This window comes from Gorilla gorilla, chromosome 18, assembly GCF_029281585.2.
Source record: "Gorilla gorilla gorilla isolate KB3781 chromosome 18, NHGRI_mGorGor1-v2.1_pri, whole genome shotgun sequence".
NCBI classification, from domain to species: domain Eukaryota; kingdom Metazoa; phylum Chordata; class Mammalia; order Primates; family Hominidae; genus Gorilla; species Gorilla gorilla.
In genome coordinates, this window is record NC_073242.2 from 36,024,556 (window position 1) to 36,043,240 (window position 18,685).

The 18,685-nt window shown below is 47.9% G+C and overlaps 1 protein-coding gene across 1 annotated transcript in view; it reads right to left on the minus strand.

The window, feature by feature from the left end:
• Window positions 1-10,047, minus strand: part of LOC101128221 (serine/threonine-protein kinase SMG1-like) — a 36,760-nt gene extending 26,713 nt beyond the window's left edge. Inside the window, 1 exon segment of the mRNA XM_055365910.2 lies at window positions 9,919-10,047. Within this exon segment, the coding sequence (XP_055221885.1) occupies window positions 9,919-10,007 (89 nt within the window). The 5' untranslated portion in view covers window positions 10,008-10,047.
• Between the last annotated feature and the right edge of the window lie 8,638 nt (window positions 10,048-18,685).

The window sequence follows — 18,685 nt, forward strand, 5'->3', positions numbered from 1 at the left end:
TGATAGTGAAAAAGTCACTGCATATCTGTACCTTGACTGAGGTCATGGTTACACAGGTGTATACATTTGTCAAAATTTACTGAATTTAAGACCTATACAGGCCGGGTGTGGTGGCTCACGCCTGTAATCCTAATACTTTGGGAGGCTGAGGCGGATGGGTCACCTGAGGTCAGGAGTTCCAGACCAGCCTGGCCAACATAGTGAAACCCCATCTCTACTAAAAGTACAAAAACTAGCCAGGCGTGGTGGCAGGCATCTGTAATCACAGCTACTCGGGGGGCTGAGGCAGGAGAATCACTTGAACCCAGGAGGCGGAGGTTGCGGTGAGCCATGATCGCACCATTGCACTCCAGCCTGGGGGATAAGAGCGAGACTTCATCTCAAAAGAAAAAAAGAAAAAAAAAAAAAAAAACACCACCACCTATACATACATAAATTTTATCTCAAAGAAGCACCACAACAGAATTCAAAAATGAATTCAATTTAAAAAGGAAAAGTACACTCGATTAATACAAGATGGAAAAGAATAACATTATAAAACCAAGTATCTCTGCATGAGCAAACTCCACAAGAATTTAGTAAGTTATACTCTACATTAAAAAAAACAAAAACAAAAAACAAAAACACAGAATAAGGGAGCATTTCCTATACATATGAAACCACAAAATTTCTGTACTCTTTACTGTTAGGCCTCTATACAAGGGGAAGTATGTTTCATTTTATAGTTCCAAAAATAAAATGGGCTCTGAAAAACTTCAAGATAGTCAAAGACAGGTAACCAAAATAATGACAATGTGAAAAGATTAACAAACAGCTCCTCTAAATCATTAAGGGTGGTCCAATGAAAGGAGCCTCAGGGATTTGTTTTAGGTGATTAGGATAAGGAACAAGAGCCAGATAACAAAGGCAGAAAATCCTAAAGAATTTAACAATTCAATGTTCCCAAAAGACACCATGGACCACACTCCATTTTATATGACATTTATATGACATTCCATACATGTGTCTAACATGAAGATTGAGCAGATAAAAAGTATCACTTTAGTAATCATCCTCAATCAACACCAGATGACAAATGAGGGGCTTTTGCTTATGGAAATTCTCACATATTGAGCTGAACACTTTTACCTTAATTAATTAATTAATTAATTAATTTTTTGAGACAGAGTTTCGCTCCTGTTGCCCAGGCTGGAGTGCAATGGCCCGATCTCGGCTCACCACAACCTCCGTCTCCCGGGTTCAAGTGATTCTCCTGCCTCAGCCTCCCAAGTAGCTGGGATTACAGGCTTATGCCACCACGCCCGGCTAATTTTTGTATTTTTAGTAGACACGGGGTTTCTCCACGTTGGTCAGGCTGGTCTCTCCCGACCTCAGGTGATCCACCCACCTTGGCCTCCCAAAGTGCTGGGATTACAGGTGTGAGCCACCATACACAGCCTTATCTTAATTTAAATTGTTAAATATAAACATAATACTCAGGTCCTTAGCAGCCCCTTCTCTATATTGTTCCAATTAACTGCCTCCCACTGCGATCTCTCTTGCACGTGTGTGCACGCACTCTAACACACACACTCCTTTTTTTTTTTTAGACGGAGTCTTGCTCTTGTTGCCCAGGCTGGAGTGCAACGGTGCAATCTCAGCTCACCACAACCTCGGCCTCCTAGGTTCCAGCAATTCTCCTGCCTCAGCCTCCCGAGTAGCTGGGAATACAGGCATGCACCACCACACTCGGCTAATTTTGTATTTTTAGTAGAGACGGGGTTTCTGCATGTTGGTCAGGCTAGTCTCGAACTCCCGACCTCAGGAGATCCACCCACCTTAGCCTCCCAAACTGCTGGGATTACAGGCATGAGCCACCACGGCCAGCCCACACACTTTTTCAAGAAGCAACTAGATTTAATCTTCCTAAATTGTGCCACTTTCCGGCAGGTAAAATTTCAATGATTCCCTAAAGTCACTCCAAATACACTTAAACTGGGCCAGGGTGGTGGCTCACGCCTGTAATCCCAGCACTTTGGGAGGCCGAGATGGGTGGATCACCTGAGGTCATGAGTTCAAGACAAGCCTGACCAACATGGTGAAACCCCGTCTCTAGTAAATACAAAAAATTAGCCGGGTATGGTGGTGCGTGCCTGTAATCCCTAGAGCTACTTGGGAGGCTGAGGAAGGAGAACTGCTTGAACCCGGGAGGCGGAGGTTGCAGTGAGCCAAAATGGCACCATTGTGCTCCAGCCTGGGCAACAAGAGCAAAAACTCTGTCTCCAAAAACAAACAAACAAACAAACAAAAAAACACCTGAACTATGATTAAAGATCTACAATAGGGTTCCCAACCCAGTGCTTCAGCTTCACCTCTTATTTGTATTACTCCTCATAAGTACCCAATTCCTCTACACACTGACAATTTGCACCTGGCCTTATCCTAATTTTCTTCTATTTTGGGGGGGATTCTCCCCCAAATTCACAGTGAAAATTGTACAGACCAATTCCATCACCCCATTCCCCTCCTCTGACCCTCCAGGTTTTTGTTTTTGTTTGTGTTTTTGTTTTTGAGACAGTCTCGCTCTGTCACCCAAATTGGAATGCAATGGCATGATCTTGGCTCACTGCAAACTCCACCTCCTGGGTTCAAGCGATTCTCCTGCCTCAGCCTCCCAAGTAGCTGGGATTACAGGCACCCACCACTGCATCCAGCTAATTTTTGTATTTTTAGTAGAGATGGGGTTTCACCATGTTGGCCTGTAACCGCAGCACTTTGGGAGGTCAAGGCGGGCAGATCACCTGAGGTTAGGAGTTTAAGACCAGCCTGGCCAACCTGGCGAAACCCTGTCAATCATGCCACTGCACTCCAGCCTAAGTGACAGAGCAAGACTGTCTCAAAAAAAAAAGAAAGAAAGGAAGGAAGGAAGGAAGGTATACTGAGAATTACATCACAAAATCCACATGCTCTCCCCTTTACAAAGCCCTTTACTTTTCTCCCATAATAACTTATAGCCTCCTTGAAGACAGTGGTTTTACAAGTCATAAAAATCCTGGCCGTGGCCCAGTGCAGTAGCTTGTGCCTGTAATCCCAGCACTTTGGGAGGCCAAGACAGGCAGATCACTTGAGGTCTGAAGTTCGAGACCAGCCTGGTCGACATGGTGAAACCCCGTCTCTACTAAAAATACAAAAATTATCCAGGAGTAGTGGCGCATGCCTGTAATCCCAGCTACTCGGGAGGCTGAGGCAGGAGAATCGCTTGAACCCAGGAGGCCGAGGTTGCAGTAAGCCAAGATTGCACCAGTGCATTTCAGCCTGGGCAACACAGTGAGACCCCATCTCAAAAAAAAAAATTTATGGCCAGGCGCAGTGGCTCACGCCTGTAATCCCAGCACTTTGGTAGGCCGAGGCGGGTGGATCACAAGGTCAGGAGATCAAGACCATCCTGGCTAACACGGTGAAACCCCATCTCTACTAAAAATACAAAAAATTAGCCAGGCGTGGTGGCGGGCACCTGCAATCCCAGCCACTCGGGAGGCTGAGGCAGGAGAATGGCGTGAACCCAGGAGGTGGAGCTGGCAGTGAGCCGAGATTGCACCACTGCACTCTAGCCTGGGCGACAGAGCGAAACTCCATCTTAAAAAAAAAAAAATTTATATATATATATACACACACACACACACACATCTCCCTAGAAGCATCAATATTTACTGAATTAGAGTATTTCATTACCTGTTATAAAAAACAAACAAACAAAAAAACCTTCCATTATACTAATTTATAAAGGAATCAAAACAAAATGGGTTGGGGGGTCCAGGCACGGTGTCTCACTCCTGTAATCCCAGCACTTTGAGAAGCCAAGGTGGGAACTTGAGGTCAGGAGTTCGAGACCAGCCTGGCCAACATGGCGAAACCCTGTCTCTAATACAAAAATTAGCCGGGCCTGGTGACATGAGCCTGTAGTCCCAGCTACTCAGGAGGCAGAGGCACGTGAATCACTTGAACCCAGGAGGTGGAGGTTGTACTGAGCCAAGATTGTGCCACTGCACTCCAGACTGGGAGACAGAGTGAAACTATGTTTTTAAAAAAAAAGGCGGGGTGCAGTGGCACACACCTGTAATCCCAGCACTTTGGGAGGCTGAGGCAGGTGGATCACCTAAGGTCAGGAGTTTACGACCAGCCTAACATGGTGAAACCCCGTTTCTACTAAATAAAAAAAAATTAGCCGGGTGTGGTGGCACATGCCTGTAATCTGATCTACTTGGGAGGCTGAGACAGGAAAACAGCTTGCACCTGGGAGGCGGAGGATGCAGTGAGCCGAGATTGCACCATTGCGCTCCAGCCCGGACAACAAGAGCAAAACTCCGTCTCAAAAAAAAAAAAAAAAAAAAAAAAAGTTGGGGTGAGGGGAGGGTTCAACTTAAAGATACGATTACTAACTGTTTCATAAGGAATGACTTATTTCATAATGGAGTAGGAGTTTGACACCAGCATGGGCAACATGGGGAGGCCCCATCTCTACAAAAAAATAAAAATAAAAAATTAGCGTGCCAAGCATGGTGGGTCACACCTGTAATCCTGGCATTTTGGGAGGCCAAGGAGGAAGGATCACTTGAGCCTAGGTATTCAAGACCAGCCCAGGCAGCATGGCAAAACCCTGTCTCTACAGAAAACAAAAAAAAATAAAGTAGCTGGGGGTGGTGACATGCACCTGTGGTCCCAGCTATTGGGAGGGTGAGGTAGGAGGACTTATTGAGCCTGGGAGATGGAGGCTGCAGTGAGCTGAGATGGTTCCACTGCACTCCAACCTGGGCACTGGAGTGAGACTCTGTTTCAGAAAAAGAGAGAGGAGGCCAGGCATGGTGGCTCATGCCTGGAATCCCAGCACTTTGGGAGGCCAAAGCGGGTGGATCACCTGAGGTCAGCAGTTCAAGACCAGCCTGGCCAACATGGTGAAATCCCATCTCCACTAAAAACACAAATATTAGCCGGGCATAGTGGCATGCACCTGTATTCCCAGCTACTTGGGAGGCTGAGACAGGAGAATCACTTGAACCAGGAGGTGAAGGTTGCAAGTGAGCTGAGATTGTGCCACTATACTCCAGCCTGGGCGACAAAGTAAAACTCTGTCTCAAAAAAAAAAAAAAAGAGAGAGAGAGGAAAAATAAATAAATTAGCCAGGTGTGGTGGTATGCACCTGTGGTCCCAGCTACTCAGGAGGCTAAGGCGGGAGGATTCCCAGAGCCCAGGAAGTCAAGGCTGCAGTGAGCAGTGATTGCACCACTGTACTCCAGCCTGGGCAACAGAGCAAGAGCATATCTCAAAAAAGAGGAAAGAAAAGAAAAACATAAAAACAAACGTTCCTTTCGTTTTAATTTTTATTTTTTAGTTTATTATGGCTGTTTTACTCTCCCCCAAGTAAAACAGCCATACACAATTTGCTGAAATTTTCCTTAGTGTACTTTGAAATCTGTGGAACAGAACTGGCAATCGCTAAATTCTATTTGACTCTAGTTCCATTTAATATTAGACTGGTGTGAAAGTAACTGCGGTTTTTGCCAAAACCGCAATTACTTTTGCACCCACCTAATAGGTATAAAATATGTAACTTCACTTAATTTTATCCTTTATGTATTTCCCTATATTATGTACCTATGGACATCAAACTTAGTACAGACTGATAAAAGGCTGAATAGACAACTCTGGTTTCAAAAATCCAGCTTCTCACAACATCAGACATAATAGTATACAGCTTTTCTAATTTCACAACACATTTCCATTTTTTGGTCTTTCACAATAGAGAAGATGTGTGTACTTTTGAATACTCTGATCTGTCTACAATCTACCAAAATTGGAAGGTGTTTTTATTATACAGTTTCATCCTTTTAGAAATATAGAAAGATCCTAAGTTTGGGCACAGTAAGACACTCAATATAGATCTACTACTAAACAAGTAAGACCAAGTACATAATTAATGTCCTAACACCCCGAGTGGAGAAGTAAAATCTACTTGTTTTCTGTTGAGTTGAATGCCTTCTCTTCTTTGTTGAATTAATCAATCTATTTGACTCCAATGTCAAATTAATCAATGTCACTTTAGAATATTAAAATGTACAATTATGAATTACACATTTAATTTTAAAACACATCATTCTGATCTCTGTCTTGATTGATACTAGAAGATTATCTTCCAAACTAAGGTGGAAAAAATGACAGACTTTAGCTATTGGCAATGATAGGTCATTTTTTTAGGGAAGAGGAGTAAAGAGGGCAACCTCCATATGTCAGATATCCCTTTGTTCTAAGAAGCCACCACCTCTGTTTCTTCATATGAAAAAAACCAGAGGCATCCAGTGGTTCCCAAAACCTTCTCAACTTTACGCTTGAGGAACCCACAGATTTCAAATAATACAACTGACCTAAGACCACTCATTTGTTTAACCATTTTTTTTTTAATTTTTAATTTTTTATTTTTTGAGAAGAAGTCTTGCTCTGTTGCCCAGGCTGGAGTGCAGTGGTGTGATGTCGCTCACTACAACCTCCGCCTCTCAGGTTCAAGTGATTCTCCTGCCTCAGCCTCCCGAGTAACTGGGATTACAGGCATGCACCACCACATCCTGCTAATTTGTTTATTTTTTTTTTTAGTAGAGACGGGGGTTTCACCATGTCGGTTGGCTAGGCTGGTCTCGAACTCCTGACCTCAGGTGATCCACCAACCTCAGCCTCCCAAAGTGCTGGGATTACAGGCGTGAGCCACTGCCCCTGGCCTGCTTAACCATTCTTAAATGTCGGGTGCGGTGGCTCACACCTATAATCTCAACACTTTGGGAGGCTGAAGGTGGGCAGATTGCTTGAGTTCAGGGGTTCAAGACCAGCCTGGGCAACGTGGTGAAAACCCCATCTCTATAAAAAATACAAAAATGAGCCGGGCTGTTGGCAAGCGCCTGTAGCCCCAGCTACTTGTGGATGCTGAGGCAGGAGGCTTGAGCCTGGGAGGTCGAGACTGCAGTAAGCCAAGTATCTGTGCCGCTGCACTCCAGCCTGGGTGACACAGCAAGACCCTGTCTCAAAAAAATTGACAGAAGAGTTGACTGAGAGCACAGTGAATGAAAAGGAAGACTATAAGCCAGAGCCATATAAATGCTTACTGTTGGAGGTACGCTTCTATGGAACACGGGTTTGCTCTCTTGCCATATGACATTCACGTATTCAGCCACCTGGAACACTTCCTGTCAGTATGTGTGAAGTATCATGTGTGGTCAAAATTGACTCAACAGTCATTTTCCACACCAACTGGCAAACTAACACTAAAAGAAATCAACAAGTATTGCTTTTTCAAAAGCCTAAATCGGCTGAGTGCGGTGACTTACACCTGTAATCCCAGCATTTTGGGAGGCCAAAGCAGGCAGATCACCTGAGTCAGGAGTCCAAGAACAGGCCGGCCAACATGGTGGAATCCCGTCTCTACTAAAAATACAAAAATTAGCTGGACGCCTGTAATCCCAGCTACTCAGGAGGCTGAGGCAGGAGAATTTTTCCCTGTAACCGGGAGGCAGAGGCTGCAGTGAGTCGAGATTACACCACTGCACTCCAGCCTGGGAGACAGAGCAAGACTCCATCTCAGGAAGACAAAAAAAAAAAAAAAAGCCTACATCAAGGAAAACAGAACCAAAACACCAGGGACAAAATGGTACATAAGAGGCAAAAAAATTTTCACCAAAATTATTCTGATGAACCATAATAAATGTGCCTGCATCTGAAGATGTTCTAAACCTTCATTTAAGTAAGAAGCAAGATCAAGATCCGTTCCGTCAGTTACCTGGAGTCTGTCATCTTTCTGAATAGGGGACAGAATCACCTCAAATTTAACTAATAAAAATTTATGACTTGGCAAACACCCCAGGTATTTTTATTGACTAACAAATCAGCTATGACAATCTTAGCAACAAATCAAGTTATGCTATGGGGTATGTCCACACTTCTCTGTTCCCTCTACAACAGGAGAAAATCAAATCTTTCCAACATCCTAACAAACTGTTACTCCCTGTAACCAAATGTATCACAGTATCGTCTACCAAGGCGTTACATCCTGAAACTTTCCTACAAAAAGCACAGCTTCAAAGAAACCTTGCAAGCTTTCTTGTAAGCTCCTCCCTTCCCCCCATCGCCCCTCCCCAGAGCCAAGAACTAAAGCACTTGAAAGAAACAACATGGATAATATTAATAGCTCATGTACATGTTCCATAACTACATAAGCCATTTGGCTTCATACCTGTCAGCAATGAAGTCAGCTGGCCCTAGCACGTGGCTGCGACTCTTCTCTATTTATTTAGAACTACAACTACAATTTACACTTTACAAAAGCTGTAGGACTATTTGGGAAGGCACTTTATTCTTCTAAAAGGTTACTAAATTCTCTTATACACTTATACTGATCACAATACTGAAAAATAATAGAAAATCCATTGTCATTCACCACCTGATTTGTTAGACGCCAGATAATCAAATTTCACACATTTCAATAAAAAGGCAAAACTAAGCATGTCAATCATAGGAAGAAAAATACTTAACTAATTTTATTTAAAGCACTCACAAACTCTTAAGTGGTACAAGACAAGTCAACGCTGTTTATCGAACAATATTTTTTTTTACGACTAAACATCTCAGTTCTAGACTCAGGCACTAATTATTAAAGTCATCTAGTTATATACACCAATTCTCAACAGACACAGTTTTTTTTGGAAAGGCATATTAAACAGACTAAGATGTGTACTACCCACTAGCCAAAGATAATTTTATTGATTTTTCTAACGAGTCTTCAAATGTTACATTCTAACATCTTAGCAAATTATTTCCAAATACTGCTGGAATTACATGTAACTATCAGGAAACAAAAGGGCTTCTCAACAACTTGTGCGTTCTACATTATCTGGCCAGTTTCCGGACAATTATAATACAATTGTGCTCCAAAGTAGGAGAGTTCCATGAATCAATTACCCCTAAAATATATTTCTGTATATTTAAGGAGTTCTAAGCATTGGGTTAAATTCCAAACAGACTCTGAATACAAGCATTTATTTAGTAAGAGAGGTTAGAATAAATCAATCCTAAATTAGGCACAGCTGCCCTCCCCCCATTGATCAAAAAGACAGGAAATTACATTTATTTAAAAAGTTAATGTTCCTAATATATTCAAATCTAACTAAGCCCCAAAACGGTCTGAGATCAAATCCTCCATAAAAGAGGAAATTCTCTAGACTTCTAAGTGGGTGCCCAAAGAGTTCACTCAAGTGTCCAGGTATGAATTACGATTCACCAGAGTAACTGGCCTTGCACTTAGGGAAAACTTCCATCGCCCAAGACCAGAGTGGGTCGATCCCATCAACAGTCACACAATCTCATCTCATGCTCCACTAACGAATGTTCTGCCTAAAGTCAGAGCAATGCCTTAGCTGGAGTTTTGTTTTGGTTTTTTCAATATTAACACGTGGGGGTCACAGAAAGGAACAGAGATTAGAAGAGCTCTCACGTGGCGGCTGAAAGACTGGGGAACCGAGAAAGTGAATGAGTAACAGGGAGGGTCCTGGACTCTCAGGATCTCCCAACTCGGGGTCAGGGGGAGGCGGTAAGTGGAATGCCCCCCCCCCACCCCCGCCTCTTTCTCACCTCCTGGTCCCGACCCTAGGCCAGTGCCACCGCCGGGAGCCCCGGGTCTCGGCTTCAGCCCCAGGCTGAACAAGCAGGGAGGGGAGAGGCACTTAGGCCTCGCCTCCCCGCGGCCTTCCTCCCCCAGCCGGGGCGGAGGAGACCCAGGAAGTCGCGCCCGGCTCCGGTGGGTGGAGGGCCTAGGCCGCGCCTCCCAGCCCCGCGGACCTAGGCCTCGGCCCGCCCGAGGCGGAGCCCGGGAGGTCGGGGCGGGGTCCCGGGCCGGTCACCCACCTGGGTTGCCAGTCATTCCAGCTCCGCGAATAGTTAGTGCCGCCGCCGCCGCCGCTGCTCAGCCGAGACCCCGGGGCTCTGCGGCTCATTACCTTCCCCGACACGACATGGCCAAGCGCCGCCGCCCAGAGAAGCGCGAGTCGCCGCCCGAACCGGCCGCCGACGACACCCCGCTCCGGCCCGGGGCTGAGGAGGAAGCCGAGAAGAAGGAGGAGGAGGAGGAGGCGGCGGAGGGCGGGGTAAGAGGACGGCCGTTCCGGGTTCCGCCTGAGCCCGCAGCGCAGGATGAGGAGGCGGGAGCGGCGCGGTGAGAGAGAGGCGGATGAAGGGTCGGCGACGTCTCTTCCAGGGCCATGCGCGGCCCACGACGCCGGGGCCCCGGAGGACGAGGACGACGAGGAGCAGGCGGTGGCGGCAGCTCCTCACGCTCGCAAGGCCACTGCTTCCCCGCCTCCCGGCTCCGCCCGCCGTGCCGCCACTGTCGCACGGCATGCTGGGAGCGAGAGGCGGGTCGGCCCCGCCGGGCCTGGGGAGAGAGGCGGGTCCTGTCGGCGGGGCGGGGCCGAGAGAGGCGGGGCCGATAGCAGGCCGCCCCGCCCCCCACGGCCCCAGGCTCTTGGACGGCGAAGAGGTCTGGGCGTAGCAGTGACGAATCCTAAGACAGGGGATCTCCACTACTGCGGCCAGACACTTTTCTCCCAAACGCTTCCCGGAAAGCATCGGAGGGCCGGGCAGTCAGGTGTAAGCAGGCGTCCAATCAAGGACCTGCGGTGTGGGTGGTGGGGGCTGGTGCCCTGGGGTGCGGGCGCACACAGGCGTGCCCTTGGATTCACGTGCGCCAGTTTTCCCACTTTCTACGGGGCGGGGTGGAAAGTGAAAATAGTAAGATCGAGAGGGGGATATCCACATTCCCAACCTCCACCTGAAATGTGCCCATCGAGTCCTAGCACCTTTTACCATTTCTTCCCAATGAAAAAAACTAAACGATGGAAGGGAAGGGAGTACCCACGACCACCAAACCCTGTCCTCTGCAATGTGAAATGTGCTTTGAAGTCCTCTCACCCTGAGGCTTGCCCGCCTTCTGCTGGTGAAAGAAGCTGGGGGCTAGGCGCGGTGGGTCACGCCTGTAATCCCAGCACTTTGGAAGGCCGAGGTGGGCGGATCATCTGAGGTGAGGAGTTCCAGACCAGCCTGGCCAACATGGAGAAACCCCGCCTCTACTAAAAATATAAAAATTAGCCGGGCATGGTGGAGGGCGCCTGTAATCCCAGCTACTTGGGAGGCTGAGGCAGGGGAATCGCTTGAACCCAGTAGGCCGGGGTTGCAGTGAGCTGAGATCAGACCATGGCAGTCCAGCCTGGACAACAAGAGTGAAACTCTGTCTCAAAAAAATAAAAGAGAGAGAAAGCAGGAAGGGAAGAAAAAGGAAGGAAGGAAAGAAGGGAGGGAAGGAAGGAAAGGAGGGAGGAAGGAAGAAAGGAAAGGAGGAAGGAAAGGAAAGGAGAAAAGAAAGAGAGAAGGCCGGGCGCGGTAGATCACGCCTGTAATCCCAGCACTTTGGGAGGCCGAGGCGGGCAGATCTCGAGGTCAGGAGATCGAGACCATCCTGGCTAACACGGTGAAACCCCGTCTCTACTAAAAATACAAAAAATTAGCTGGGCGTCGTGGCGGGCGCCTGCAGTCCCAGCTACTCGGGAGGCTGAGGCAGGAGAATGGCGTGAACCCGGGAGGCGGAGCTTGCAGTGAGCCGAGATGGTGCCATTGCACTCCAGCCTGGGCAGCAGAGCAAGACTCCGTCTCAAGAAAAAAAAAAAAAGAAAAAGAAAAAGAAAATGCTTTACCTTGAATTTCCTGCCCAACTCCCTTTTGCCAATAATAAACACAGGATTCAGCGCAGTCATGGGCTATGCGACCTTGGGCAACCTTACCGAGTTAAAGTCTCCTCCAGAATTAGGCTTGGAGGTTCCACTGAGGCTGGTGGCTGGGTTACTTCGTGGCAAAAGTGCCTTACAAACACTCCAAGGAGGAGCCTTGGCAGAATGGCAGCGCTGGGACAGGTGTTGATCTGAAGATGGGACTTGTCCTTTTTCAGCATGAAGATCAGCTCCAAAGAGATTAGAAAAATTGCCCAGTGAGGCCACAGGGCTGGAGAGAGGCACAAGCTGAGTTTGCAGTCCAGAACGCCTTGCTTAGAGTGTGGAGTCCACTCACATGGAGGGAAAGGGTGCGTGCGGTAGGTGCCACAGAATATTCCCTCTGGCAGTGGGGACAAAACATGTTCCAGGGAGGCACGCCTTTTGTCTCCACCTTCACCTCAATCACGGCTGCATTCAAATATTAATACTTGCCCATGTAAGAATTCTTAGCATCCACGCCTGAATATCTGGCTTGAAAACAGACAAACCTAGGGTGATGTTGTTCCTGTTGTTTCAAAACATTCCCAAGTCCGTGTCTGGAGCTGCCTTTCCCCTATCCCCAGGACTTGTGCAATGCTGAGCTCGGCATCATGAACAGGTGTGAGTGGATCAGAGGAGGAACTTGTGGGCAAAGGTGAATCCATCTGTGACCATCCAACAAGCTACAGTGAGGTTTGTTGAAGGCCACTGCTGACTAGGCATGATCAGAAATTAAGCCAATCAAAACTATGATTGTGACTGTGCTGCAGTTAGTGATTGTTTTGTTTTGTTTTGTTTGCATCAGGGTCTTGCTCTGTCATCCAGGCTGGAGTGCGATGGTACAATCAGAGCTCACTGCAGCCTCTACCTCTCAGGCTTAAGTGATCCTCTCGCCTGAGCCTCCAGAGTAGCTGGGACTACAGGCATGCACCACCACCATTGCCTAATTTTTTTTATTTTTTGTAGAGTCAGAGGTCTCAATATGTTGTCCAAGCTGGTCTTGAACTCCTGGACTCAAGCGATCCTCCCGCCTTAGCCTCCCAAAGTGTTAGGGTTACAGGCATGAGCTACTACACTTTTTTGTTTTTGATGGTTTTGATTTAGTTTTTACTTTGCTGCTCAGGAAGCTAAAAAAGGAAGGCATTGTTCAATATTGGCATATAGTTGATTCACCGTAATTTTAAAAATGAAGTACCTAGTCATCAGCAAAGACAGCTGTCTATAGTGAAGGTTCACTTACTCACCAGTCGGTACAAGGATCCAATCTGGTCCTCTGGAGTTAATGAAGTTACAGTCACATTAGTGAGGGCATTATAAGAGGAGTGGGAAGTGCACTCTGGCCTGTGTGGCACCAGATATGGGGGCCACTTACAGCTGTGTGCACTAGGCCATAAGTAAAGGTCACAGAGGTCCTTTCGTCAACACCTCAAAATGCCCACATCAAGAAAACCCTGGAACCTTCCGACGGTTCCTCTTTCTGAGAATGTCACCAGGGTGTAGAAAGAGAAATTAAACACGATACACTCAGTGGCCCAAGAAAAGCCCAGGAGGCCGAGTGAAATGCTGGAACGCTGAGCCTGGTTGTCCTTAAGTGCGAGGACTTGGAGTTTGCCCAGCCAGGGCTTAGAGTCTGAGCCTTCCCTGGGCAAGTTGCTGAGCCTCTCAGGCCTCATTTCACACTCTGGGAACTGGTGTTTAGATCTCACAGCTCACAGGGATGTTGGGAGGGGTCCATGGCATGGAGGTGATGAAGCGTTTAGTAGAGAGTCTGATTCCGGATGTGCTCATGTTACCATGGGCTGAGTGACCACAAGCCGGGCACATTTCACTGCAATCCCTATTCTTTGTGAAGAACAGGAAGAAAGGTTGAGCAATACACCTGGGGTCACACAGCCATAGTGGGGGTAGAGACGAGAGGAGACAGGTGGTGAGATGTGGCAGCAAAGGTAGTGAAGGCGCAACTGCATCCTTGTCAGCGAGGAAGGGGTGTCATCTTGCTCCTGAGGCAATGGGGAAGACTTTACAAAGTTTGGGGCCAGAGTGGGTAGGATCAGATTTGTGTTTTGAAAAGTCCATCTGGCGGCCTGGCATGGTGGCTCGCACCTGTAATCCCAGCACTTTGGGAGGTCAAGGCGGGCAGCTCACCTGAGGTCGGGAGTTCGCAACCAGCCCAACCAACATGGTGATACCCCGTCTCTACTAAAAGTACAAAATTAGCCGGGTGTGGTGACGCATGGCTGTGATCCCAGCTACTCGGGAGGCTGAGGCAGGAGAATCGCTTGAACCCAGGAGGTGGAAGTTGCGGTGAGCCAAGATCGCGCCATTGCACTCCAGCCTTGGCAACAAGAGCGAGACTGTCTCAAAAAAAAAAAGAAAAGTCCATCTGGCTGGAGTGCTGAAAAAGGAATGGGAGGAGGAAATACATTATTCTACATGAATTTGGGGAGAGCAGTGGAGAAGGCTGTGACAGGCTCCAAGTGAGAGACGGAGGCTTGCTGCAGGGGGTTGCAGTGCAGACAGGATGAAGAGAAATGGACAGATTGGAGAGGTTCCACAGAGTGAAATCCACAGGACTTGCCCATGAGCCTGATGCTGGGGACTGCTAAGGGAGAGGGGGTGTCCAGGTGCTGTACTGGATGGTGGACGCACAGCTCCAGGAGGTGGGAGACCGGACATCATGGCCACCGCCCATGGTCGTGAGGACTGTCCCTAAAAACACATCTTTGCAATTGTTCCCCCAGGGGGTCTCCTGTAATTCATCCTCGACTCTCCACCACCCCACCCCCCGACATTGCCACTTCATGCAAGGGCACCATAACGGTTTGAAGGTCTCACTGGAAGAGGTCAGCTTTGGGGTAAACTAGAGCCCTGAAAGGAGACCCCACTAGGAAACAAGATGATGATCCAGGGGTGACGGGAGGGGGTGGCAGTCAGCACCACTCAGCCCCGCCTGGCATGGATCCCACCCTCCCCGGGGACAGGCCACACACTCTGGGCTGTCGAGAGAGACCAGGACCTACCTGGTCACTGCTGTGTGGATACGCTGCCCTCTGAAACTGGGGAAACAACCTACGCTTCCTGTACCTTACCTTCCTCACTTGTAAAGTGGATCAGCAAGGCCTCAAATATTGGGGCCACTTACATGTGTGTGCACTAGGCCATTTGTAAAGGTCACAGAGACCCTTACTATCTGCGTAGTAACATGCATTTGAGAGAGACAGGAGAGACAGAGAGTGGCATTGCTTCAGCCCAGCAATTTGGCTGATTTCTCCTTTGTCTGGGCAAACATATGGCCAAGCAGCCTTCATGGTCAGTTCTCAATCTGGGCTGATATGAGACCCTCTGAAAACACCAAAACCTGCACCTCCAGGAGTGGGGCCAGGTTCAGCGGCTCCAGAAACCCCCGGGAGTCCACTGCACAGACTGTCATCTCTGTCTCTGACTCTGTCTCTCTCTCTCTCTCTCTCTCTCCGCCCCGCCCTTCCCATTTTTGGGCTTGGTTTTTCCCCATTTTTTTTTTCTTTCGGTGGAGTCTCGCTATGTCACCCAGGCTGAAGTGCAATGGTGCGATCTTGGCTCACTGCACCCTCCGCCTCCCAGGTTCAAGTGATTCTCCTTCCTCAGCCTCCCGAGTAGCTGGGATTATAGGTGCCTGCCACCAAGCCTCGCTATAATTTTTGTATTTTTTTAGTAGAGACGGGGTTTCACCATATTGGCCAGGCTGGTCTTGAACTCCTGGGCTCAAGTGATTCTCCCACCTATGGAATCTGAAAGTGCTGGGATTACAGGCATGAACCATCTCGCCTGGCTGGTTTTTCCCCATTCCTGAGCAGGATCTCACGAAGGGGTCCCAGCAACTACCAACAGGTTTTTCCAGTTCAACCATTCCCTGGGAGAGAGAGGGCCTCTTTTCTCATCATTCCAGCAAGGCTCCCGGGGGCGATGCTTACTGGCCAGACTGTGTACCCGGCAATGACCCCCACTCCCAGTGGCCAGTCCTGAGACATGTCTGGGGGAGGGGTCAGCCTGGCCCAGCCTCATGGAGGGCGGGTGGGGAGGGCTGGTCTCCCAGAGCAAACCCAGCAGCTGCCAGGGAGAAGAGCTGGGTGTGCGCAGGCAGAAACATCACCAGTCCCCAGCAGGGTCCCTCAGGGCTCTCCTCCTGCACACGTGAATGCTGACGTCAGCACTGACATTCTGTCCGGCTGGCAGCTCTGTCCTCCTGTCTGAGAATGGGAGCGGCCGCTGATGCAAACTCCCCAGGAGAGGCTGCGTACGGTGCAATTAATCCAGGCCACCCAAGCCAGACAGCTGATTAGCATCGTAACAGGGGCTACTGGGCGTTCGAGTCCTTATTAATGAGAAGTTGCCGCTATGAAGCAGGTGGGGGAAACAGGTGTACAAACCCACGCAATCAGTAAAAAACGCCTGCGGGAAATGGACCCATAAGAAGTCCAGCAGCAGTGACGGTAGCCCAGTGTGCCAGGGAGCCATTGCTTTTCCGACTTGCTCTCTTCCAGGCTCTGTCGGTGGTCGTGGAAATCAACAAGAACTTGCCTGCCAGAAAACATGAAGAAAACCCAGGAAATTAGCAAGGGAAGAAGAAAAGAGCTTGACCACCTCTCAGAGAAAGCAGGGGGACTCTGAGATCATGCAACAAAACAGGAGGCAGCTAATGAGAAATCTATGCAGACAAGAGAAAAATGATAACTGGCTATTTGGAAAACCTGGGTGCTACTGCCAGCTGGGTGCATCGTAAGCCCTAAGATTAAGATTTTGTAGAGTGAACAGTCATTACATGTTACTTATCCTTTAAAAAGGTTTTAAACTTTACCTTTCAGATTCACTTAGTGCGATGTTTTAGAAGCATTCTTCAAGGAATAAAACACTAGGCCGGGCGCAGTGTATCATGCCTATAATCCCAGCACTTTGGGAGGACGAGACGGGCAGATCACCTGAGGTTGGGAGTTCGAGACCAGCCTGACCAACATGGAGAAACCCCATCTCTACTAAAAAAAATACAAAATTAGCCAGGCGTAGTGGCACATGCCTGTAATCCCAGCTACTAGGGAGGCTGAGGCAGGAGAATCGCTTGAACCCAGAAGGCAGAGGTTGCGACGAGCTGAGATCGCGCCATTGTACTCCAGCCTGGGCAACAAGAGCGAAACTCCATCTCAAAAAAAAAAAAAAGAATAAAACACTAACCATAGGAAAAAAAAAAAAAGTCCAGTGGCTCAGCAAAAGAAATTATTGTGAACAAAACTCATGCAGAAACTTTTGTGTGTTTTGAAGGATTTTGTCCAATGCAAGTTTTTCCTATTTGATTTTTTCACCTAAGATAGCATTTCTTCATGGACAGTGTATCATTTTGAGATCACGGAGTATGGTGGAGCACAGTTGGTGCATTTAGAAATGACTTTCAATTTCTGGCCGGGCACAGTGGCTCATGCCTGTAATCCCAGCACTTTGGGAGGCCGAGGCGGGTGGATCACCTGAGATCAGGAGTTCGCGACATGCATTACATCGTTTCTTACTTTTCAAGGAAAAACGTGTTTTGCAACTTGAGCAACATGGAGAAACCTCGTCTCTACTGAAAATACAAAATTTGCCAGGCATGGTGGCTCATGCCTGTAACCCCAGCTACTCGGGAGGCTGAGGCAGGAGAATCGCTTGCACCCGGGAGAAGGAGGTTGCGGTGAGCCGAGATGGCACCACTGCACTCCATCCTGGGCAACAAGAGCAAAATTCTGTCTCAAAAAAAAAAAAAAAAGAAAGAAAGAAAAGAAATGACTTTCAATTTCTATCACATGAGAATAAAGCCCTATTTCAAAAAGTGATGCAGAGAAATTTGAGGGTTCTCAGAGAATGGTGGGCTCCAGGCCTCTCACTCACTCACACACACTTGCCATGAACATGCATACATGTAAATTTACATCTGTGTGTTAAGTGCTAACGTAGTGTGTGCTCTATGGAACATATGAAAAATAGAAAATCTTAACAGGTGAGAAAAAAATAAGCATAGAAATTTCAATCTTCTGCATGTGGAAGGGTTATCTGGGTACACATGGTCCATTTTAGAAAAAATCAATTAAAGAAGGTTTGACTTAAACATTTTGGGTTCAAATATGAAGAATGTTTGTAAACAGGCAGAGAGGAGCAGTTTCTTGATCTCCTACCTTCTAATTTAAGAAAGGAAGGCCAGGTGCAGTGGCTCAAGCCTGTAATCCCAGCCCTTTGGGAGGCCGAGGTGGGCGGGTCATGAGGTCAGGAGTTCAAGACCAGCCTGGCCAACATGGTGAAACCCCGTCTCTACTAAAGATACAAAAATTAGCTGGGCATGGTGGCAGGCGCCTGTAATCCCAGCTACTCGGGAGACCGAGGCAGGAGAATTGCTTGAACCGGAACCCGGAAGGCAGAGGTTGCAGTGAGCTGAGATCATGCCACTGCACTCCAGCCTGGGCTACAGAGCGAGATTCCATCTCAAAAAGAAAAGAAAAAAAAAAGAATGACAAAATCTCCTTTAGTTATGGATTTTTATTAACTCCTGTATTAGTTAAGTTTCTCCACAGAAACAGATCAACAGGGTGTGTGTGTGTGTGTGTGTGTGTGTGTGTGTAAGTAAACCTACACCTAGCTACCTATCCATCTATACATTGGGAGAGAGAGGGAGATTTGTCAGATTTATCTTGAGGAATTGCCCTATGCAACTGGGGAGGCTTGACAAGCCCCGAATCTGACGAGAGAGTCGCAGTTCAAGTCTAAAGGGCACCTGCTGGCAGAATTACTTCTCAATGGGGGGCGGGACAGGGGGTGTGGGGGAATAGGGAGGGAGGTCAGTCTTTGTTCTATTAAGGCCTTCAACTGATTAGATG